The sequence below is a fragment of the Camelus dromedarius genome, chromosome 13 (genome assembly GCF_036321535.1).
Source record: "Camelus dromedarius isolate mCamDro1 chromosome 13, mCamDro1.pat, whole genome shotgun sequence".
In the NCBI taxonomy this organism is placed as follows: domain Eukaryota; kingdom Metazoa; phylum Chordata; class Mammalia; order Artiodactyla; family Camelidae; genus Camelus; species Camelus dromedarius.
The window spans coordinates 8422824-8447769 of NC_087448.1; the positions used below are offsets into that span (position 1 = coordinate 8422824).

The 24946-nt window shown below is 40.9% G+C and overlaps 1 protein-coding gene across 4 annotated transcripts in view; it reads left to right on the top strand.

The window, feature by feature from the left end:
* Window positions 1–24946, top strand: part of NALCN (sodium leak channel, non-selective) — a 265237-nt gene that overhangs the window by 194598 nt on the left and 45693 nt on the right. For all 4 annotated transcript variants that reach the window (XM_031466281.2, XM_064492994.1, XM_064492995.1 and 1 more), the window contains one exon: window positions 10795–10868. In XM_031466281.2, coding sequence (XP_031322141.2) covers window positions 10795–10868 — 74 coding nt within the window. The remainder of the gene's footprint in view (window positions 1–10794; window positions 10869–24946) is intronic.

Here is a 24946-nt window from a genome sequence, read left to right on the forward strand (position 1 = left end):
GAGAGGCATTTGGAAAGGCACAGAAAGCATGATCTGCTTAAAGCACCTGATTGTGAGAAACAGAGTAGAATCGTGATTAAAACCAGTAATGGTGATTAAGTGATGTAAGTTCTAGTCCTCATCTATAAAGCAGAGATAATTATTTTTAAGGTTTGTTCTGAGAATTAAATAATATATTTTAAATGATTAGCCTCCCACCTGGCTGGGCATGTGGTATATATATATATGTGCCTATCACACCAGATAAGAAAGGTTACTTTAATTAAACCGTGCCATGAAGTCAGACTCAGCGAAATAGACTTATATTTATCAATCAAGAAAAATTACTTTTGCTTAAGTTAACCTTCAGACATGAGTCTAGTTGAGCACAATATTTATTAGTTACTGATTTTTTCCCTCATTGTCCATGAGTCTGATTTTTTTTAAATCTGAACTTTTTTATGATATTTCAGTTACTACCCCCATTGCCTACCTAGTGTCTTAGATTCTCAAGAAGTAAATTAAATTGTTCGAGAGGGATCTGCTGTTCACAAAGCCTTGTTGATTGCCATACAGCGTTTTATAATTTTCTGTGTGATTATAGAGGGTTTGATGATTTGTTTCCGTAACTCCGCACGTAGCAAGTTACTCTGCCTGATGTGTAATTTCCAAGGATGAACATTAACTCGCTTTTAAAAAGAGAGAAGAGCCAGTATTCATCTTTTGGGCTTTGACTCTTCTGAAAGCATTTTCTAAAATAATAGCTTAGCATCTCTGCAGTGCCACTCAAGACGTGTCTCTGGGAGAAGAGTTCGGAGATGACACGATGCTACCGCTAACCGGCGGCTGTGTCACAAAGATGCAAAGTAGCGTGCGCCCGGCGAGGGGGAATTGTGTTCCTCGGCCCAGTGCGCAAACTCTGCCGCCTCTCTCTGTAGCAAACAAATGCGTTAGTAGATAATTGCCCGCTTATTCACAATCACGGAGAGGAAACAAAGCTTTATAAATGAGAGCTTTCCCCCCATTTTTATTGATCTTTGAAGTATGTTTTTGAGCTCAGATTAAAACATGGCTGCATTTCCGTGCACAGTCTCATGCGACAGTCATTTCTAGAGGACATTTATCTGCAAAGAGTGCACAGGTCCTGGGTCAAAAGCAGGTTTTGCTGCTTTCAGCCAGCTTGAGAGTAGGAATTCCCTGCCGGTGATTTTTTTCTTGCAGAATATTTAATTGTGTAATCATTTTTAGTTTGGAATTACATGTAATTTGCTCAGTGCACATTCATCGGGGGTCAAAAGTCTAGGAGGAAGCATGTTTTCTACGTGATGTAGAAGGCTTTGAATCAAGTGTTTTCGGTACTGTCTCCAAAACAGGTCTGAGAGAGCTGGGGGTTCAGCTAGACCTGTCTTTCAAGTTTGTGTTTTGCTCCCCCTTTTAAATGTTCTTTCCTTTTAAACTGTATTTTCCATTAAGTCATAATGTGTTGTAGTTGCTGCTTGCTGCTAACTTGCTTGGTAGTTGAATCTGAAGTTCAAATACAACTGGATCGTAACTGGGGACCCAGGGCTGCTCCTTTATCATCAGAGTGCCGTGGATGTTAGATTGACAAGCAGCTGCTTGGTTAAAAGCTTCTGGCATTTTCTCCCAGAACCATAAGCCCACTCATCTTTCTTTTAATCTCTGCAGATTTTCAGTCTTCGTCTTTCTGTTCATGTGAACTATCACCATGAAGTCATCTTGGTTTTGCTTCTGTAGTTTCTTAGCATGTGTTATATTTTATTACCAGTTAGCATTATATTTAAACATATCTAAATTTTTTTCTATAGTTGAAGATAATGTTTTCCTCTCACCCTTTGTATCATCAGTTCTCATTCCCCTCGTTTAGCTGAGACATAGGTGGTTGGAGATGTGACCAGCTCCATGAGGACAGGCATTCATGACTACAGCAGGCTCATAAAACAGAAGGGCAACGAAGTCAAGCCAGTGAAGTTTCCAGTCATTTAGTTTCTAGGGTTTATAATTGGCTTTTGTATCTCAAGTGAAGGAGGCATTGCAAAATAAGCAGTCCTCCTTTGTCAATTTTACCCGATTCACATCTGTTATTTTAAGGGTTCACTTCCTAAGGAAAAAAAAAAAAGGGTAGAACACAAAGAGAGCCCTCTTTTAATATTAAGAAATTAAGAAATTCATTCATCCTTTAATATATTTCAGGAATGAACTATGCATAGTACTAGACAATGGAGGAAAGTGTAGTGGACAAGGAATACACCATCCTTATGATCTGGAGCTTATGATCTAGTGGAATTCACAGAAAGACAAAAGGATGTTTCACACACACAGCAGGGATCCCGTGTACTGGGCGCCCTGGAGCCCAAAAGAGGAGCAAAGATTGGGGAGAGGTGTGTGTATGTGAGAGTGTGTGTGTGTGTGTGAGTGTGTGTGTGTGCGTGTGCACACGTGTACACATGTGCCTGCACACATACATATTTATATATATTTTAACTTTGATGCCTTGTGTTTCCTCAGGATTCAGAATTTATAGTGTTGAAGTAACTTAAGTTCAGAAATCTTGACCCATCATCTAAAATCCACTTTTCACCAAATTCACATTCTAGGACATACTTCAAAGCTTTCCAGCGTGCTGTTATAATGTATATAACCTCTATATATACATTGTAAAGGATTATTTTAACCCTGCTGCCACCAACACTAGTCACTTTTTTCAGATTCTTTCTTTTCTAAGCATCATGTCAATTCTGTAAAGAGTTTATTTTATGGAAACATCTTGCCATGTGCAGGCTCTGTCTTATTAATTTTCAGTTCACAGGTGCATGAAAAATTCAAATACAGATAAATGAAATACCACCTTCAACCTGTGCAGTTTTAAGTAATTGCTTATTTCCCATTACTATATTTTATGGGGGAGACTTACTCAATAAAGAGGCTTATTACAATAATTACACTGCACCTTTCTAGCAGAAATGACGTTCATCAAGCCTGTTCACTGGACCATGATTGAGGGGTTCATGGTCATACGTTTTTATAAATGCTTTCCCATTTATTACCAATCTGTTGATATTTTCAAAGTGAGAAAAGAAAAACAAGGTCTCTCAAACTTTTCACCAGTTAGCAACAGAAATGTGTGGTTAACAACTTTCAAGTCCAACATCGTTAGTTGAATATTTATAATATTTGTGGTTTTCTTTCTCAAAGAGATATTAATGGCTTCATTTTGAAGAGGGTTCCTAGAGTGAAAGATGATTATTTAGATCTAAGCATGGAACATCCCAAAAGACTCTTAATATTCCCTGATAGGTCCGTGGTTACTCCCAGGTGATTGAATAAGTTAAACTAATGTTCTGGTTAACTGAAAGTTGTGATGGATCCCTGATTCTAAGGATTCAGTAAATGTAAAATATAAATACTATAAACCATACTGACTGTAATGGGTAAGAAAGTTCATGAGCTCTTTACCGCTTGAAGGTCATTATTTTAAAAATCAATTATGCATATAGAGAACCAAGAAAAAAATTGGCCGGTTTAGAGTTTTGCATTCGGAGTTGGGATAAGTCAGAGCATGTTAGATGTGTAAACCGGATCTTTCAAGTCAAGCAGACAATGTTTTAGTACAGGATAGCTCGGAAAATGCTTTTTTATACTGTTTTTTAGATTGCTTTTTTAATACCTTTTTTTAATACTGTGACATTTTACATAGATATCATGATGTAGTGAAAAGCTGTGCAATCCAGAACTCTATCATAATTCTGCAATTTATTATCTGGGTAACCTTAGACAACTGAACTTCTATGAACCTCAGATTTCTCATCTGTAAAAAAGAGATAATAATATCTACCTCTGAGGAGTAATTTGAAGATTAAAATTTTAAATATGTATATATTACATCAACGCATGATCAAAGAGCCAAAGAACTCAATAAGGATTTAGAGACTTGAAATACATAGTTTACCAGCTTACATTTATACAGTTCTGCATTCAGTGACTAAAGAATACACATTCTGATTCAAGGACACATGAACAATTTACAGAACATGACCCCTTACTATACCATAAAGGAATTCTAAATATAAGCTAAATCAAAATTTTAAAGAAGACGTTATTTGACCAATGTGTAATAAAATTAGAAACCAAATAACAACCGCAAAAAACACTCACACATTTAGAAATTTTAAAACCACTTCCAAATAACTGAGGAAGAAACCACGATGGAAATAAAAATCATCTAGAACTGAAAAGTAATGAACATGTTATAGATCAAACTTGTGAGAAGTAGCTGACGGCATGTTTAGAGGGAAAATCACAACATTGAATGCATATTTAGTAAAGGGATAAATGCTGACATAAATGTGCCAAGTATTCCACTCAAGGCTTTAGAAAAATATCAACCAAGAAGAAGAAGGAGAAAAATAAAAATTAAAGTAAATAGTAATCAAATGGGGGAAAAGAAGCAATAAATAATAGCAATAAAACCAGAAACCTGTTCTTTGAAAAGACTAATCAAAGTGATAAATCTGCAAAATTGAACAAGAAAAAAGTAAAGAGCCTTCTGGAAAGATGACAGAGACCTTTGCATGTTTTTTTAATCTCCTGTAATTCCCACATGAAAATAAACAGAATACCTAGATAGCAAACCAAAAATCCACAAACACTGGCAGCAAAACAAGGTAAACCACAAATCCTAAATAAAAGCAGATGCGGACAAGCCGACAGCCATGTGAGTTGCATGGTATCGTAGTCTGTTTGAACAGACCGGATGGCTTAACCAGTAAACACTCACTTCTCACAGTTCTGGAGGCTGGAGTCCAAGATCAGGTGTCGGCAGAGTCAGTGTCTGGTTCCTGCGCTTGGTTCACAGGTGGCTGCCTTCGTGCTGTGTCCTCACGTTTCTTTCTCTTCTTATGAGGACACTAATCCCATCATAAGAACCCCACCCTCCTGACCTCATCCCAACCTGACTGCCTTCCAAAGGCCCCTCTCCTAAGACCATCACACTGAGGTTAGGGCTTCAACATAGGAATCTGGGGACACACATTCAGTCCATGACACATGGTATTGGTGCCTGTAGGGAAGGAGCCACGATTAACTGCAGGACATCAGATGTTTCCAGGAACAGACAAACACCCTCTTGCCTCCACACTGAACAAAAACATTCAGGATAGGGAACACAAGTAAACAGTCGGGTAACAAGAGTCAGTGACAAAAGGAAACGCAGATCCAGATAAAATCACTGGCGTCGGCGGGGAGTGTGAACAGAGCCAGGAAAGCCCAGAAGGAAGGTGTGTATTTATTTGATCCCCTTGTTCATACAGAAGAGGAAGCTCTGAAGTCAGGAGAGAAGTACCGGGAATGCAGGAAAACTAATTTTGCATGGACACGAGCAACCAAAAATGATGCAAGTCAAATTCCCTCCAAAAGTCACAGGAAAAAGAGAGCCAGGAGAGAATGCTGTCCTGTAGACAGCGAGAGCTGCTGTAAAGACACGCCCACAAAGAGCCCAAACCGCATTGGCTACTGTAAAGTGGGCCAAAGACATTACAAATTACCTAAGGTTAGAAGAGCGGCGTAAGTGAGAATCAGAAAAACTCATAAAGAAGGTGCTAGAACTCAGGAAAGAATTGTAAATAAAAGCAACGCAGACTAAACTAGAAGGAACACAGAGTGCCCACATGCATCAGCTGATGCCTTAAGAGAAATAGAAAGGAAAGGAGAAATTTTAAGAGATCAGAAAGAAATGGAGAAAGAGATGGAATTGATTTAAAACAAAATGGCAAATTGGAGAAAGTCAAAAAAATATCCAACATCTACATTTTAGGAGTCCCAAAAGAGGAAAAAAAACAAAGTAATAGAACAGAAAAAGTACTAAACTTTGCTGGATAAGAAAAGGATTTTAAAGCACACATCAGTTAGTGAATTAACATGTGTCATCATGCTATTTTATTAAAATAATGATGAGCACTTACTGTCATCAAAAATGTTTTTAGATCTCTTAATTTTTATAATCACAGAAGACTTAATAAACCAGATAACTAAACGAATAAATAAAAATAAAAGTACATATTGAAATCACACAGCCTGTATCTGAAAACGTCAGTCATGAATGACCAAAAATAAGACACATTCCAGATAAATTATAGAACTTCAAATTTAAAAAAAAAAAAATCTTCCCCAAAATGAAGAACAAATGATTTTTAAAGGAAGGAACATTATCATATTCAGACTTTTCAACAGCAATGCTTTATGTCAGAAGGAAATGGAGTAACGTATATAGGGTCCCCGGGAGAGAACAGGTGAGCCGAGGTTTCTTACATCCAGGAAAACTGACTTTCAGGATGTAAGAACGTAATATACAAGGTAAGTCATAGTGTTTCCAGGAGCCTTTCCTGAGGAAAGTACTGAAAAGACACAGTTCACATGAGCAAAATGGACTCTAGAATGACTGAGATGCTGACACAAGACCCCGTGGTCAGCAGTGAAGATTTAGGATTAAGTGCGGAATTACAGCCACTTCAGGGCTAAACTGAAAAATAAAGTGCATAGCAGCTCTTTGCTCCACGAACGTGAGCACAGCGCAAGGATACAAGTGAGTGGGGAGGCCGGGCAAAATGCAAGCGGACACCTTCAAAATCTTCGTTAGGTGTACTGTGGTGCATGGACAGGTGTTGTACTTCTGAGACTACTGTCAATGAAATATGAAATAAAATGAATGAGCAGTTATGAGACAGTCTAAATCTGTCACCCTCTGTGTCCTTGGTCATCGAGAGTCTTGAGGTGGGGGTGGGGGGAGACACAGATGTCACATACAAGAGGTTCCGTAAAAACCCCTGTGTCTTGAATTTAAATTGAAAATGTCACAGTAAAGGTCAGGCAAAGTCCTCAAAACCATGATCAGCTCAGCAGCAGTATCACTGGCGTCCAGATCATGTTCTTGAAACAACACTTCTCAGTGAATAATCCAGGGCTTCTTGGAGAAAATTGTTGAGTTGGAACAGGAAGCATACGAGGCGAGTTTGGAGCATCTTGTCCCACCTGAGAACAAGGAAGCTCTGCCAAGGACTACAAGAATCACGCTGAAAGAACCTACAGGCCAAACTTGAAAAGGCTCCCGGGAAACACAGTTGGGATCATTTGACCTACATTAAGGACAGTCATTGTCATGAGTTGAAACCAATCAAATATGTTTAAATCCTTGAGTTCCTAATGACATTTGTTAAGTTGTCTTTGATCACCTTTGGAGGGTGATAGAAAGTCAATTAATTCTATAAAAACTAATAAGTAAAGAATCAAGCATGTACCTTGCCTTCTCCTTCTCCTTATGAATTGTTCTACTGAGTAACCAAATAATATGTGAGGCAAAGGGCCTCGTTATAAAAGTATTCCAACTAAGAAATGACAAAGAAATGACAGTTTTACAAACTGGACAAATGATCCATCTGAGCAATGACTGTCAATACCGCCAACATCACAAAAGAGGGACAACCAGACGTGATGTGCCTTCTGATCAAACCTGAGTCTGATGAAGCGCTGGTCAGGAAATACAGAGAACAGAGCAACTCAGTGGGCTATACCACGAGCGTACACTTAGCAAAATCCAGGCTCCCGGGAGCTACGGGTCAAACAGCCCAAGGTCTTCAACCGTAAGGTATAAAAAGAGGAACCTGTAGATCAAAACTCTTAAAAGACCTCGCCAGAAAGTCACCTAGGCCCCTGCATCACTGTGTCCTTCAGCTCCAGGTTACTCAATCACAGATAACTTTATGCAAGATGATTTGAACTTCCACGCTCTTGAATTCCATGTGAAAGTGGACAATTCTGGAAATATCATTTAAATTAAAATTTTAAGACTTAAATCGTTTCTGGGTTGTTTGAACATTTAAATTTAGCTTCTTTGTTTTTGATTATTAATTCAGTCAAAGAATAGTTATCTTGTGGAGTTGAATGTATTAGGTTTACAAACAAAATAATCACCCCAAAAAAGTGACTTTTCACCTAATTTAATTTTTTTCAGTGAAAACACTATGTAAACATGTCACCTGTATCCTCCTTTTTAAGTCCTACTCTTCTGATAGATTTATATGCAGAATGAACAATTACTCACATCTTTCATAAACTGTAATTTAATTCCTTAAGTGTTTTGACCGTATTTCAGGTGCCTGTCAGTATCTTCTAGATCCAGTAGAGGGCACTGCAGAGCAGTGTAGCTCTGAGTTACTTAGAGAGGGTCCTTTGCTAAAAGAACTGCAAAACTTAACTAAAGAAATAGGAGAAACCGCAGGGATAACTAGGTAATCACTACAGGCCTTCTTTATTTACCAGGAGAAAGAGCAGTTTCTAAACACATCTCTAGGCATCAAATGTAGGTAAGTAGGTCGGTCGGTCGGTCGGTCGGTCGATCAATCAGTCTAGAGGTAGAAATACCTATAAATATGGAAAGATACCTCCTTTCTTTCTTCTTTCAAGAATATCCCAAAGCTGAGCTGAAGTTCTTCAATTACAGTATTAACTCTTCTGCTGTATTCTGCTGTTGGTTATAACGTCAGTTCTCAAGTACTCCTCCCTGGTACAGATTAGTAACGTTATTTTGTTTCACTCAGTTCAGGTTGAGGGCACAGGAGGTCTGGTAGCCCTTTAGAAATCCTGGGCAGTGCAGCAATAGTTTTGGAAACTATATAACAGATATTGTCCCTGGTTTCTGCAAAGGTTTTTCCCAACATGAAGAACACTGTTTTGAGTGTCGGCTGCCCAGTTGCAGGGGCAGCGGCTGGGTGACTGAGTTCAGACCTTCACCTCACACTGAGGGAAGGACGGCTCAGGAGTGTCTTTGTCCTTTAAAGATGAAGCAAGAGTTATGGGGTCCACAGTCCTCTCCTAAAACCTGCATGCTCGGGGCCTCTGTGGCCTGGGCTCTCCCGTGACTGTGAGCGCCCGCAGGTGTCAGAAGAGCAGAAGCGCTGTCATTTCGAGGCCTTTCAACTGAGTCTTCTGTCCCAGAGTGACTCAAAACTGTTCCTTAGGAGGTGTGCTGGGATTCAGTCAAAACCAAAAGCCACTCTTCAGCAGAAGGGAGAAGATGGGGGAAGGTTTCATGATACATCACAGTAAACAGCCTTTTGTGCACTACCCTGAAAATGTAATTTCCCCCAAAAATAATGATTTCCACTCTTGTTTCCTTTTCTACACATTAATTTATTCTCCCAAGAGTTCTAGTGAATAATAAAACCAACTCAGTTTTTTGTTGTTAAGAAAAATTGAGTGCACCACTGTTCCTTGTGGGAGGGAAATTGCCAATGTGTTCAACGACCCTTCCCTTCATTACAGATCTGCTGTGAGATGGGAAGTCACGTTGCTGGTTATGACATTATCTAGGTTGTCAGTTGAGGCTGAGCAGACCAGGGTGTGATGACCAGCTGTTCCCCAGCTCTGGCCATATGGACGTATGGGTTGACATTACAGCATTTGTTTACGGGTCTGTTTGCAGATTGGAGCTCGGTGACTTTGTCCCCCAAGTTACCTGACTCTTGTTCATGAGAAACTGGACGGTCTGTGTTCACTGAATTCATAGTTCTTCTGTCTCCTGCTTGTTTGTTCCTCCCTCTAATGTGAAACGCAGTCTGTTTATTGTGTTTCTGCCACTTGCCTTGCTTGAAGGACTGCCTAGCTCAGCACTCATAGTTTGCACCAAATTATCTTGCCCTGTGCACACATTTCTAACATCAGTCCTTCACCCACTGGTTCCTTTGCTTACAGAAAGCTTAACCATCCTTCAATGCCCGGTACAACTTCCGCCTCTTCAGTGACATCTTTGCTAACTGTTTCAGGCACACCTATTTCTCCCCCGCCCGAAGTCCTGTGTCCCCCTCATCTTTTCTACAGTACATGCCACCCAGCACTTTACTAGCTATGATTTCCTGCTTTTTACTGATAATCTCACATTAGAGCCTTGCCTTCATAACTAAGCTTTTCGATCCTGGGAAGCAAGAACTCAGATTCCCAGTTACCCTTTGTCTCTAGTGGTCACTAAAATCATCCTGAGTAAACCTAGTTTAATCTGTTGCTCAAAATGAGCAGGTCGTTGTCCAAGTATTGTCTGTGGTCTGCACTTCCTAGTGACTGCGTCTTCCCAAGACACTGTGCCTTCCTCATCTTTCCCTGCCCTTCCCTGTCCCCTCAGCTCCCCTCCCTCTGTCACCAGCCTCACTTCTGCAATGATCAAGCAGGACGGAGCTGAGTTTGGGGAGTATGTATTCTGGTTTGAAGTCAGCCTCCAGGGTTTTTTTTTTTTCCTTAATCCTTGTGCCTGGAATAATTTCATCACCAACAAGAAAGAAATCTTGGAAGTTCATCTCCTTTGTCTCTGTGTCTGTAGGCAGAACAACTCCTAAACTCATCATTCGGATTAGTATTGAGTCACAGGCGCAGAACCTGACTCAGATGTTCTGTGGGTTAGAGGACATTTTACTCAGCAGTGACAGTAGGGGTCCAATAGTCATTTCAACGTTAAATACTTTGGAACAGGAAAGCCTATTTGGATGTATGGAGATGTTATGACCAATGAGCGTAGACAGTGCATCGCCCCCGAAGCTGTGACATGTGGCCGCCCAAGCGTGTCTGCAGTTCTGCCCAAAGAAGAGTAAAAATAGAAATTAAAATTAAATGAGAGCACCAATTGTGTGATGATGATCTGGTGAAAAAATTCGTGTTTAATATTTTAATAGTGTTAGCTGTTTCGTGTATGTAATGGCTTGTCAGTGTATTACCTCTTTACATTCTGAAACTAAAGTCATGCTCATAATTTTACAGCTTCGCAAGTCGGTCTTCAGCATCAGAGCCAGGAACCTTCTAGAAAAGGAGACCGCAGTCACTAAAATCTTAAGGTATCACCATTTAACATCAATATATATTTAAAAGCAAGTAGGATTATATTATGCAAAGAGAGAGCTGATTTTTTTAATAATGAACTAATTTTCTGAGTATCAATATACTTTCTGAAGGAAATTAGTTTTGGGTAACTATGAACTGACAAGCAATCTCAAACCATCATTAAGGTCTTTCCTGAAGAAGGAATATTTTATTAGCTCAGTCAGCCAATTTTTCCTCTTTCATGCACTTCAACATAAACTGTAAGTGTAAACATTTACAGAAAAGATGGAAATGACTTTAATTCTTACAAGTTTTGTGTCTGTTGTGATGCCCAAAGGGCAAATCACAATCTAAGGGGAAAATGGTCAAAGGGAAAGCTTTTTAAAATAATTACGATTTACTAACTTATTAAAAATAAATTTATTTAAAATCTGTGAGAGTCAAAGGTGTATCCATTTTAGAATGCTTATAAAAATGTATGATTTTAATGCTGCTTTCTAAAATCTGCCTTGAAATGAAGTACCAGAAAGGAAAATAAAGCGACTTACTGAAGGGTATTTTATAAGACTACATTATAATACAAAGTAAAATGATCATTACAAAAATGCATAAGCATTTCGAATATAATTTATTGGTGCGTGTGTTACATAGACATGTGTAAGAAATACACCTGGATGTTGGGAGCTGGAGGAGGAATGGCTGACAAGGTGCATAGATAAATTCACAGTCGGAAGCCCTCCCCAAACTTGCACTCCTGGGGAGGAGTTCGATTCTCTTCTGCTCTGCCTTCCACACCAGGAATAGTCATTCAAGCATTTTCGCCAGGATCTGTAGCACTATAACTTGGATAACGTAACGAGGAAATAAGGTTAATAAATATGATTTGAGAAACTATGTTGACTTTATAACACTACCTGAAATTTGTATGCCGAAACCAATTCTAATTCAGCGAGACGGAACGCTATTGTAGCTGTTTTTTATGTTGGCTGATGATTGAAGCATAGAGTCGAGTATGTGTTCGGGGGGCCTTTTATGAGATGAGAATAGGTATTTCTGGGGCTTGTCTATTATCACCACGGAATGTGATGAGATGAACCTAAAAAGTCTCGTTGAAATAGAGAAAGGAAACTTCTAAGCAAATTTATAGCCACCTGTGTCCCAACTTCAGTTTGCTTCCAACCGGCTCAGTCCTGGCATTACCACCAGGCCGACCTAGAACACTACATGGTACTTCAGGGTCTTTATCAAGCTGGAATTATACTAGACAAGTTCATGGCAGAGTCGGTTCCTCGGGTCTTGAGGATTCTGCCCTCCTCACCCAAAACAGATCATGTGCTGGGTGCTGGACCAGCCCTGCAAGGGTGCCGGTGCTCTCCTGGGAACCAGAAACCACCCTCAGTGGGATCCTCATCCTTAGAAACAGACTCGCAGACATACAGAACAAACCTATGGTTACCAGAGGGGAAGGAGGGTGAGAAGGGGTAAACTGGGAGTTTGAGATTTGCAGATACTAACTACTGTATATAAAATACATAAACAACAAGGATTTACTGGGAACTAAATAGCACATGGAACTAAATTCAATATCTTGTATAGCCTATAATGAAAAAGAATCTGAAAACGACTATATGTGTGTGTATGTAGGACTGAAATCTTATACTGTACACCAGAAATTAACACAACATTGCAAACTGACTATACTTCGATTAAAAAAAAAGAAAAGAATTAAGGACAAGTGCAAGATGTCAAATATAGTTCCTTTGGGTGTACTTAATCTTTTTTCACTAATAACAATAATGGTAGCAATAATAATAATACTGGTAGTAATAATAATAATATAATATCTTAAGTATGATGTAACCCACACTCTAGAAAGTCAAGAATACATTGGGTCTATATCCATGGGTCCTTGGGCAGTTTTCTATATTGTTTTCCAAGGAGGAACAACAACAACTAAAAGGAAAAAAAAAAAGAGAGAAGAAAAGAGAAATTAAAAAGAAAAAGACTTACTTCACTTTGTATGATAATCTCTAGGTCCATCCATGTTGCTGCAAATGGCATTCTTTCTTTCTTTTTTATGGCTGAGTAGTATTCCATCATATATATACCACATCTTCTTTATCCAGTCATCTTTCAATGGACATTTGGGTTGCTTCTATGTCTTGGCTATTGTAAACAGTGCTGCACAAGGAACTACGTTCAGTATCTTGTAATAACCTATAATGAAAAAGAATATATATATATGTATATATATATAACTGAATCCCTATGTGGTAGACCAGAAACTAGCACAACGTTGTAAATTGACTAAACTTCAATTAAAAAAGAAAAAAAGAAAAGAAAATCATTTACAGTCGCCTCAAGGCCAGTGTTTCAAACTGCCCTACACAGCTTAGGGAGGAAGGGAAGTCTCCAGCCCCTGCCAGTGTCCTTGTGATCCCTCCGATCCCATCCTCGCCCCCCCGTAGGTCTAGCCTTTCTCTCTGGTCATTCATTCAGCAATTCATTCCAAATTATGTCTCAGAAGGGACAGGTCAGGGATGGATATTTATTAAGATTCTGGATTTGAGGTTCAGTGTTTTTAGTGGGGAGATCTGGTTGAGGTTGGACAGAATTCTTGATGTAAGGGTTTAGATCATTTTGCAATACATAAAAATATTAAATCATTATGTTGTACACCTGAAACTAATATAATTTTGTATGTCAATTACACCTCAATTTAAAAAAAAAAAAGAGTTTAGGACTGTTCAGGATATGCAAGTAACAAGTACCTGCTATCCACAGGTAACCATTACTGTTTGGGGGACGGCAGGACAGAGGGTGGGAGACCAGGAACAGGTGACACACCCTCACCCGCCTACTGCTTTCAGTGCCCTTTCCACCCTCTCTGGCTCAACATTTCAGTCACCAGCTTTTCAGATGGAGTTCCCACTTCTGTTTTTCACTTACCTTCTTGCTTTGGGATGGTTCTGAGAAGAGGGAGAATAAAATGGTGACTTTCTGCTGCCATCTTCACTCCAGAAATCAATTCTGTTCTATGCCTTTTGGATTTTTAACCATACAAGTAATTTTTAGAAACAGCATTTTGAAAACTGTTTAGGATAGATGGACCTAGCTGGACAGGGTCTTGGCCTGAGTCCTGATGAGTACCAGTTAATCCGAGGTGACTGGTTTGTCCAGTTGAGTGACCTGTGTTCTAGAGAGAGGGGCTGGTTCATTAGTCTGTAGTTCAGATGAATGGATTTTTGGAAAGTTCCCAAGGCTAGCAATGAAATTACTTACTGGTTAGGGCCTTAAATTATAAAATCCAAGGTTGCTGTTAAATTCAGTCTTGTTTGGACTTCGTCTGTACCGTTCAGCTCCACTAAAGAAAGCTTCCTTCAAAAGGCAGTGGCCTTTACACCACATCAAATGAAATCAAAATAAATAGCAGTGTTCGTTCGAAAGCATCGCTACCTCTGCTGAGATGTCTCTAATTCAGAGCCCTGAAATTGAGCAAAAATGCATTATCATTCCTGCTAGGCTGAATGCATAGAGAAATGTCAGAATAAAATAATTAACATTTTACATTATTTTGGAAAGTTCCGTTCTTTTGTGATTTGCCATCAGTATCTCATTAGCTAGAATGGAATCTTTATAACCTTTTTGAATGCTCAGTCTAGGATGATATTTGCATTCTGATATTTGGATCTGTGACATAATTTTCCTTGCCACACACTTGTATTAATCATTTTTAAAGTCTAGGGAATACCCTTTAGTTGAATGCTACTTACTATTTAAAAATTAAATATCTTTAATGACAGTGAGGTTCGTTTTTTCTCATCATTTAAAGACAATTATTTTTATTGACTACAAATATTCACAACTTACAGGCCACTTCAGTATAAATAATATCACTACACATTTATTAAGATAGAGGTTTTTAAATAACATTAGCTGGTTATTCTTCCTGAAAGAAAATGCTCCTAAGACATTCGTTTACTCATTCAAGAAATAATCCTGCAGCATCTTCTAGATGCCAGGCAGCTCCCTAGATACTGGACACATAGGTTATTCCCCTAAGGAGCTCACAGTATTTTCCCCTAGAAAACATTAATGACACTAGTTAGATGTAGGGACCTTCAGTATTATCTCTGCTTTTCTGAAGACAATTGTGATGAGAAGGATCATACGTAACACAGTCATCGTTCCCGTATCGAGTGAAAAATCTTTTCACTTTAACAATTAAACTCATTTTTCACTTTAAAGTTCATTTACATTTCATTTGAAAGTGAATGTTTTCACTTTGACAATTAGAATCATTTCTCTAAAATATACCATAAAATTAAGCAAACTACAGTCCCAGTATTGGTGTTTCACAGCATAAATTATATTTTGTTTTGCCATGAAATCACATGGAAAAGAATGAATGATTAACATTTATCAAGATCCATGTATGGTTCTAAGCTTTTGTGTGTATTATCTCACTTAATCTGCAAAACACACCTGGCAGAAATACTTTTATTACCCCCATGTTATCTAGATGACAAAACTGAGTCTTAGAGTAAGTCATTTTTACCCCGAGATTACATACCACAGAAAAGATCTGGGGCGTCACATCAATCATCAGTGTCAACTACAACATGACTTCCCAAACAGGCAGCCGGATTTAGTGTCCCTCACAACTGCGCAGCTAAGTGCTCCCAGTTATGGCAGGGTGACTGTGTGCTGCACACCGTGCTCCTTGGCATCCTCTCTCCCATTACGTCCTCACCGCAACCCTGAAACATAAGTCTTATGAGCTCTGTTTTAGAAATGAAGAAACTAAAGCTCAAGACGGTTAGGGGACCAGCCTGAGGTCACCCTGTCAAGTGAGTCAGGGAGCCAGGAATCCAGTCCTGGTCTGTGTGACTGCGAACTCCATGTACTAACTACCACTCCATGCTTTTAAATCAGAGGATCCCCGTCCTCATCCCCTGTACTGACAAACGCTAAATCCCTTGTTTTTCCTACACTTTGGGCTGCTTCTCAGGGTCCACATACAGGTTTTGCACGCTGCAGAGTTGCCAGGTCAAGGTGGCAATTGGAAGCTGAAATCCAGCCCCACTGTACATCTAAGGCACACCATCCTTGCCAAGCAGTGCTGCCTGGCATGGCCCAACACCCTTCAAGATGAAGGGACATCTTTTTCTAGTTTCTGCAAAGGTCCCGTATGAGCTACTGGTATCCTTGGTCTTTGAAGTTGAAATCTCTAGGACTTTAACTCTCTCAGTGTTTCCTTTTCTCTCCACATCCTCCATGAAACTTCCCATGTACAGGGGAACCAGCCGAGAGCAATCTTCCGGTGATAGAAGTATCTTCTTGGAAGATCTCCGACTGAATATTGGTTGCAAGTCAAACCCTAGGCCCTGATGGATCAATCAAGTCAGGCAGACTCATTTCTGGTCTGAAATCGTGTGACCTTCTTGACACTGACCTACAGAGGAGACCTCATTCCTGTCCGGGTCCATACAGTCGCATAGAATATGCCATGTCTGTGTAGTAGAAATGGAAAGAGGACAGGATTTGCAGCCAGCCACACGTGGGCTTCAGGTCCCCTGAGTAGCGGTGAGTCTTTGAGAAGACTCAGTTTCTCCGACTGCCAGGTAGGGCTATGAGCAACGTATGTCAGGTGCTCCTCAGCTCAGCAGCTGACCTGGGTTAGAATCCTGGCTCCACCACTTCACAGATGTTTGACTTCGGGCATGTTGCTTAATGTCTCTGCAGCCTGGTTTTCTCATCTGTTAAATGGGGTCTATGAATGAACAGACACTGTCTGACAGGAGCGGGTTAAACGAGTTAGTACCTGTAAAGCACTCTGTTGGTGGTTTTCCATTATCGGTAATAAGCCTAGGAGAGACGCACACTTGCCCCTGAGAGGCAAGCAATTGACAGTCCCCTTTCAAAGCAGGTCCTCACGGGCTCGGTGCAGGATCTCCATTGTTGCCCAGCTGAGACTAGATCTGAGGGGCATAAAATGCTTTTGATACATCAGTGTACTCTTTTTACACGTTGAGTTCAGAGTTCTCACTCACCCAGATGGAAGCAGTCTGTCTGCCGCAGCTTTATACTCAGTTAAGCTTGTGCTAGGCTGGCTGACATCTTCAGGGTATCATGAGATCATATGTTTAAATCATTTGCTGGATATTTATCGGCGGTTATAGCCCCGAACTAACAATACAGATGCATCAGCTGAGGTTGGCATCCCCTGTGGCTGAGGGAAGTCCTGGACATGGAGAAGTAAGATCTTTGTGATGCCTGAACTGAGCTGTCTTGTTCTCCATTCTGCTCAGATGTGCCAGGAAATAACAGTCCTAGCCCAGAAGTAGGAAGCCTGCATAGGCTTTGGCAGGAAGCCTAGTCAAACAGGTAGAGACCAGCATCTCTCAGGAACATCCAGCAAAGGGAGAGGCAAGGGGCAGTCCCAGGTGTCGGTGAAATTAAAACCGATTGGCTTGGCAGGTGGAAGAATGATTGTGAGTAGCAGCTAAATCAAGGTGATTGGGTAAGAGGGGCTGGCGACCAGGGCGTGAGGAGCAGCTGGAACAGAACCGGCACCTGCCGTCATAGGCACCGCCAGCAGGACAGTGACCAGGTGGCTGAGACAAGTGTCGCATCGCCTTCTGCACGAGTTGTGATTCCTGCCTGGGGCCTTCTGTGTGCACATCACGATGGCGTCTGTAACTCTGGGGTGAATGAGGGCTTAGCTGCCAGTGGTCCTTCAGGGGCTTAAGGAGAGTATTTCTCTCGGTCCTCTGGCCTTTTCAAGGGCCCTGCTTTCCCAGATCCCTCTCCAGGGTTCAGGATGGATGAACTGCCCTCCAGGCTCTCCTCTGGGACGTGAGCATCTGGGTCGTATTCCCCTGGAAGAGACCATGAGCCTGATATTGAAGAGACTGGGGAGATGATGGGGTTTTCTAGAGGAAGGAATTCAGAATAAATCCCAGTGATGCCCTCCAGAGGGCCACCTGTTCTGTGTGCACTCTGTTAGCTGTATGACCGGGGAATCTGGGGAAAAGAGCCTCGTCATTCCTCCTCCATCCTTTCGTGTCTAGACCGGAGCTGCCAGCCCTCTGACGCCAGCCAGTCTTTTATTTTCAGGTTTTATTTCAGCCTTTAAAATCACCCCCTCCCCTCCCAGTTTGAAACATATCACTTAACATTTGCGGTGGCGAAACCTCTATGATTTAATAGTTTCTTTTTTGAAAAATAGACAAAAACCTCAAGCTCAAGAGTCAAGAACTTTCCACAGGAATATTCAAAATGAGGGGAGCCTTGGCCTCTTAACCTCTCTGCTTTCTCCCACGGGGCAAGTACTCCCTGTCAAATTGTTGTTTTGTGCGCCAGCCCAGCAATTCAGTGACTTTGGATAAGGTCATGTTGGTGGCCGGCCACTCCACATTCTGAGCACGGCTAGTAAGGCACGCACAGCATCAGCGAGAGGGCCTGAGCGCCGGGCTCGTCCCCGACCCCGGGGCCAGACTCACCCACGCTCAGTGAGACGCACTCCCGCCTCCGGAGGGAGGGAGTGGGCCCGGAGCCACTGCGGACCAGAGGAAGGAGGGATGCGTCCCATCCGGGGCTGAGACTGGACCAGCCTCCTGACACAGTGATACATTTTTATGTGAGAATAACCTGAAGTTTTAAGAAAACAGAGTATTGGGCATTAATATGCCCATTATTAATTAACTATTAAATTATGACTACTTGATTTATTAATATGTTTATTAATATGTGTATATCTTAATAGATATTAATATGTTGATTATGAATATGAATATATTGTTAAATCATTAAATAGTAATTGAATGTTTAATTTAAATATTAAGTATTATTATAAATAAGTATCTGTGATTCTGTTAAGGCTGCCTAATGCTTTTCTTTATTAAGATTTTTCTTAGAATTTAACAACTCTTGTAGACTGGTTGAAAGACCATTTGGAGATACAGAGACTAAGTAAATAGATGGAAATTAAGTATATTCAGAGAACAGTAAACTAAGACAGTAAGATCTGAGGGTATATGCATTGGAATAAAACATAAAAAAGTCAAAATGGAACTCAGTTGAAACAAAATAATATTTTTTTGCTTTTAACAACCAACTTCTTTTCCTTAAACTTTAAAAAATTTATTGAGATATAATTGACATATAAAATATTCTAGTTTCAGATGTCCAGCATAATGATTCCAGGGAATTTGTGTATATTATGAAATGATCACCACACGGGAGGCCTTTTAACACCCATCACATTACATAGTAAAATAATACATGCTGAAGATGTTTTCCTGGGTAGTACCTGATTTGTGGCAATCAAACATATTTCACTGAGATAGTGTCTGATTTGTAGATTATTTTTAGATCAGCCCATAAGGCGATTGTAATAGTGCTGTGGATCACGAGAGCTACCATTACATTTTGCCTAACAGACGCAGGAAGGTTTTTGACAGGGTTTTTCTTTTACTGCTTCATCATTGGAGGGTAAAGTCATAAGTAACACAGGAAAATACACATCTCTAGAAAATTTGGTTCATACGGTTTATGCTACATTTGGAAAATTTTGCTTTTGTTATAATAAAAAGTTCAGCCTTTTGCAGTGTTATTGACAATTTTTTCTGAGTCCATAGCGAGGTTACTAAATTTGCACACCAGTGATCAGTGTGGGGTTTCAGACATTTTATTTGCTGAATTTTAATAGATACACTAACAGCACAGATTTCCCACGAGTTCATTTTCTTTTTGACTTGTGGTACCTACATATGAGAAGATGTTAAGGCTCCTTTCGTTTCTCAGTCTCCAAGAGGTTCTGGTCCCCAGTGTGTTTACATGTCTACATATGAAAACATTTTCATCAAAAACACAAGATCGGAATGAACGAATCCACTGTTGGAAGAGCTGCCCTCAGGACTGGGCTGACTCAAAGGGAGCGGGGTGCTCACGACGGTAAAAATGCAGCCTTTTCCTCATCGCAGCAAGAGGAACCTTGCGAGGGCCTCACCCTTTAGCATCTCCACTTCAGAAGAGCTCACGGTGGAGGCAGGTAAGAGCCGCTTCCGGGAAATACTCATCATGTGCCCTCTCACCCAGTTAGTTCTACAGCCAGAGTTTTACATAATTACCACTGAAGGACTCTCTTCCTATTCTCTGTTGATGTGATTACATCACATTAACCAACATCTGATAATACTTTACGAGGTAAAGCTCAAGATTTGAGGAAAATCCCTCAAATGTAATGTTCTGCAAAGTTACATCACCGTTCCTTTAGGTGGTAATTATGTCTAATGCCAGATGGTATCGTGTAATCGAGCTTTTCTGTAATGAATGAAAATAATTTGACGACTCACCGGCCTCTCTCTTCCATTACAGAACATACAGGCTTTTCCCACACCCTTGTTCTGGAACATTAAGAAAGAAGACATGGAGACAGAGAAGAAAGAAACCGAGGACCCCCTGCTACCGTTTCTATAAACAACTAGCGGTGTTTAAAGGCTAATAAAGCTCCAGGATCTCTCTTATAACCATAATCTTTGGGCCAATTTTAAAATATTTTAGATGGAGAAATGTCAAGAAAAATAGAGACAATTTCGTTAAGACATGGTTCTTGCCCCTCGACCACCATAAAAGATTATATATATATATATAATATATATGTATATGGCTGTCATATAAGGGGCAATTGAAATTCCACAGCACAAAGGCAATGCAGAGAAGAGGGAAAAAAAGGAGTCAGTCTTTCATATTTTTTTTCAAAGGCTTGGCAAGAAACCAGGGGTAATATTTTCGCAACTGGGAATGTGTGTTTGCTGAAGAATATTCCCACATTTGAATCATCATCAGGGGTCCTAGTCTTGTTTTACTTTCAAAGGTAGAGAGGGCATAACATTAACCCCAACTGGGAAAAGGAAAATGCCTGACTGTAATTCTCCTCCAGGGAGCAGGAATAAAGGGATTACATATGCCTGCATAATGGAGAATTTCCTCACTCAGACAAGACAAAAGACTTCATTATTTTTCACCAGACACTTGAAGCCTTGTCCCTCTTAGTTCCAGAAGCCAAGCAGGCTGACCAAGCTTTTTATTTCAAGCCACTAGATGGAGTTTCTAAGAAACCGGCCTTCTGGGACCATTATGAAGAGATAAAGAGAAGATAGTGAAGACCTTCCTGCTGCGACTCCCGGGGTCTGTCTCCTGAGACAAGCAAGACCATCTCTGAAGATGCCCTTGTGTGTCTTCGATACCTTAGCTTTGCTTTTTCTCTAGGCAGCAAATCAGTGAACATCTTCTTCCTGGAAACCTATTTCTTCTATCCTTCTGCGACACCGAAAGGCATCCAAACCCTAATGAAAAGTTTAAAGTGGCAAAATTCAACTGAATTGAACATTCAGGTGCTTTTGCTTCTGATTAGATGTATTTCTGAGTGACTTTAACAGTGTGTGCATCTCATTTCTTACTGGTCAAATATTAGAAGTCTCAAATTCCTAAAGTGTTTCAGCTTGGCAGTAGATTCCTGTAAGAAATGGTTCCCAGAAACAATGTTCCCAGTGACAGATCAGATCTCCCGTTTAAGAAATTGAATTCAGCTCAGTTCCATGCTGGCTTACAAGTTTCTAATAGCTTTTGCATAGAATATAGATAAAGATTTATAAATTTTCTACTCACAAGAAGTGACGTCTGGTTTTTGTTACCATCTCAGAGTCTCGTCTGTTCTAAGTGTGTTGCCCATTTGTTGAGTGGCGTAGTCTTCCAACGTGAGATCGAACTGAGATTAACTTCCCCTTTAAAAACACATGCTGTTTGGTTTGTGATTATTTTCCGTTGCTCCGTGAGCATGAAGCGATCAAAAGAGAAGTTAAGATATTTGATCTTTGCAGAATTTCAAGGTTCATTCATTTAACAAATGCTTATTGGGTGACTTCTGTGTCCAAGGTGAAGTAATCAGTGAGCAACCACAGTCTCTTGGAGCTCTTTGGGGCGTGGCATGTGTGAGAAGCTGCAGGACCAAGGATAGGACATGGAAAGTGGGGTCCCTGACGGTAAAAGAGGAGAGTGGGAGAGAGGAGGTTGGAGGCAGATCCTACAGGACTTTGCAAGTCAAGCTGAGCTTTTGTCTTTCTCTGAAGAGTAGTAGGATGTTGAAGATTGTAAGACAGTGATGATGACTGTCTTAGTTACCTAATGCTGTTACAAGTTACTCCAAAACGTAGTGACTTCAGCCATGCATGGATTACCTCAGAGCTTCAGTCAGGAGTCTGGGCATAGCTTGGCTGGGCTGCTTGCTCCAAGTCTCTCACACAGCTGCTGCATTTTAACGTGAATGAAAGAATCCCCTTCCTGGCTCGCTCTCATGGTTAGGAACAAGATTTAGTACTGTTTGATGAATGTGTCAGCCCCTCGCGAGCTGTTAGCAGGAGGGCTTCCTCACTGTCCAGAGAGCATCGCACAACACGGCAGCCTTCTCTGTCCAGGCGAGTAAGAGAGCAAGACAATGAGAGACTGAGGAGGATGACGCGCCCGGTGTCTGGTACCCGATTCCAGCCCTTTTACCTTCTACTTGTTAAAAGCAAGTCACTAAGTCCTGCCCACACTCAAGGGGCCACTCAAGGGCATGGAAACCCGGACGCAGGGATCATTGGGGGCCATTTGAGAGACACCTGCCACAGTGACATCACGGTCGTTCACTTCAGAAATCACTTTGCTTGGGGTAATAATAAAATCTCTTTATGGAGACCAGTTCAGAGGCTGTGGCACTAGTCCAGAGTATACGTCCCTCTTGATCAGAGTCAGAACAGAGAAGACTCACCTTCGAGCAGGAGCCTCTGTCAAACTGCTGTTCTGTCCTCCACCCTCTATTGAATGTTTTAACATCAACCACGACCCAGGACAAGAAAGAAAAGACAAGCAACGAGGTCCTACTGTATAGCCTAGAGACCTGTATTCACTGTCTTGTAATAACCTATAATGGTAAAGAATATGTGTGTGTGTGTGTATGTAACTGAATCACTGCGCTGTGCACCAGAAACTAACACAACATTGTAAATCAACTATGCTTCAATAAAAAAAAAAAGAAAGAAAAGACAGTGATAGCAGCTAAAATTTAAATCCAGTGTCGATGATTCCAAAGCACTTGTACATTCATAATCCTGTGTGGCCCTTCCAGCTCCCCTCGAGCCTAGTAGCAGAGGTGTGACTATTCTGACGTTTACACACGGGGCACAGAGGCTCAGAGAACGCACTTCACTTGCCTGAGGTCCCACAGCTAGAAAAAGCTGAGGGCAAAGATGCGTGGCTCTAAACCTTGTGTTTTCTCAAGTCATTGTCTCCATTAGGACTCCAGATAAAGGCAGAACTTTCTGTTTCTCTGCTGCTGGGTGGGAAACCGCACACCTCGTCAGGCTGGCTAGTCTGAACCTGAGGCTGGTGGGCTATAGGTCCCGTCCCCCACTTCCCTCACCTTCCTCTGCTCTCCTCCCCCCACCTTCCCTTTCACATTCTCCTTCCATCCATCCGTCAGCCCGTTCGTGCTGGGAACTGCGCTTCTGAGTGGGGACTGGGTTTGAGTGATAAAATGGTCCCTGAAAAGCGTGCAGTCTAATCAGGAATGCAGCTAATGAGGACGAAGTCCTGTAAGCATTAAACCAGCTTGTGTGATGACATGCTGTGGGCGCACGGAGCATCAGACGGACACAGTCTCCCAGTGCTCTCGCGTAGGTGCCGTACTCACTCCTCACTTGATGTTACTTATCAGAACCCATTTATACCAAAGTTGGCAGTTATATTACGCATGTCAAACACGATTTGGTAGCTCATAGCTTGGGTTACAATAGATGCTTGTATGTAATAAAATTGCACTTCCTTTTAAAAAGGGTAAAGCAAACTTTTGCCAAACTCGCGTGTGAACCCTGGCAAAACTATTAGCGAATATGTGACCTCTTAGTAGACTCTGATTGTGCCAGAGTGAAGCGAATTTTCTACCAAGCGTATTATTTTCTAAAATAGCAAAATACTTTACGTTTGTCACAGAATGTGATGAAGGCTTATGTACGAGGCTGTTTTATTTATGCAGTGGCATTCTCGCTGTACCTGCGTCAAGGTCCAGGGATCCTCAGGGCGGGAGTATTATTAATGCAGCTTCTTTCCCATGCCCTTGCTCCCAGCATCCCCCCTCCCACCCCGGATCCACATCCTTCCATCTGAGCTTCTTCCTTCATCCATAGGGAACTCATTTTTGGAAACTAGTCTCCTTGTATAATATAATTAGATTTTTCTCATATGTTTTCTCTTAGATGGATTTATGTATCTGTAGAAAAGCTGTTTTTTTCTGTATCATTACCTGTTTTTATGTTGGAGAACGGAAAATTATAGACAAATAGCTAGTTATTAACTATAATGGATACCTTGCTGAGGAGAAATGTTTGCTTTTTAATTTTAGTACGATCTCACCACTGTGCTTAGAAGGAGGGGAAGTAAACCTTTAGGAGCCTTCAAAAGAACCGTCTTTCGTGTCTCCCTCCAACAAAAATTGCCTTCACCCAATTTGCTAGATGAATATGGTCCTGAGTTTTCAGCTAAGAAACCCTAGCATTTACCTCTAGAGTTTCCTAGTTCAAAAGCCAAAGGGTCTATTAACACCAAGGCAAGAGGGCTCCAGTTGCCTGATTTCCCTTCGCTCAGATCAGGAGGGTACCTTGTAGTCCCAGGGCAGGAGGAGGAGGGTCAGAGAAGAAGGCTCTGGCAGAGGCCTCTCACTGAGGAAGGGGTTGAAGGTTAATTCTTGACTGTTTATACAAATGACAGGGATCTGTACATCTATTCCTGAATAACACCATTCTCCAAACAGTTTTTTTCAGAATGCTTTTATGATTTTCAAGCCTTTGTCCAAAAACTAATTCTTAATATACACAATATGAAGTCATCCTATATCTTTGTCCACTCAGCCTCACTTACAATCTCATTTTCCTATTCAACGCCATTCCAGTCCCAGAAATAAACACAATCTCTGGATATCACTGTCATAAATCCTTGTTGCTCAAAAAAGTTTTGACTTGGATTTTATCTCAGAACGATCCATGCTGCTTAT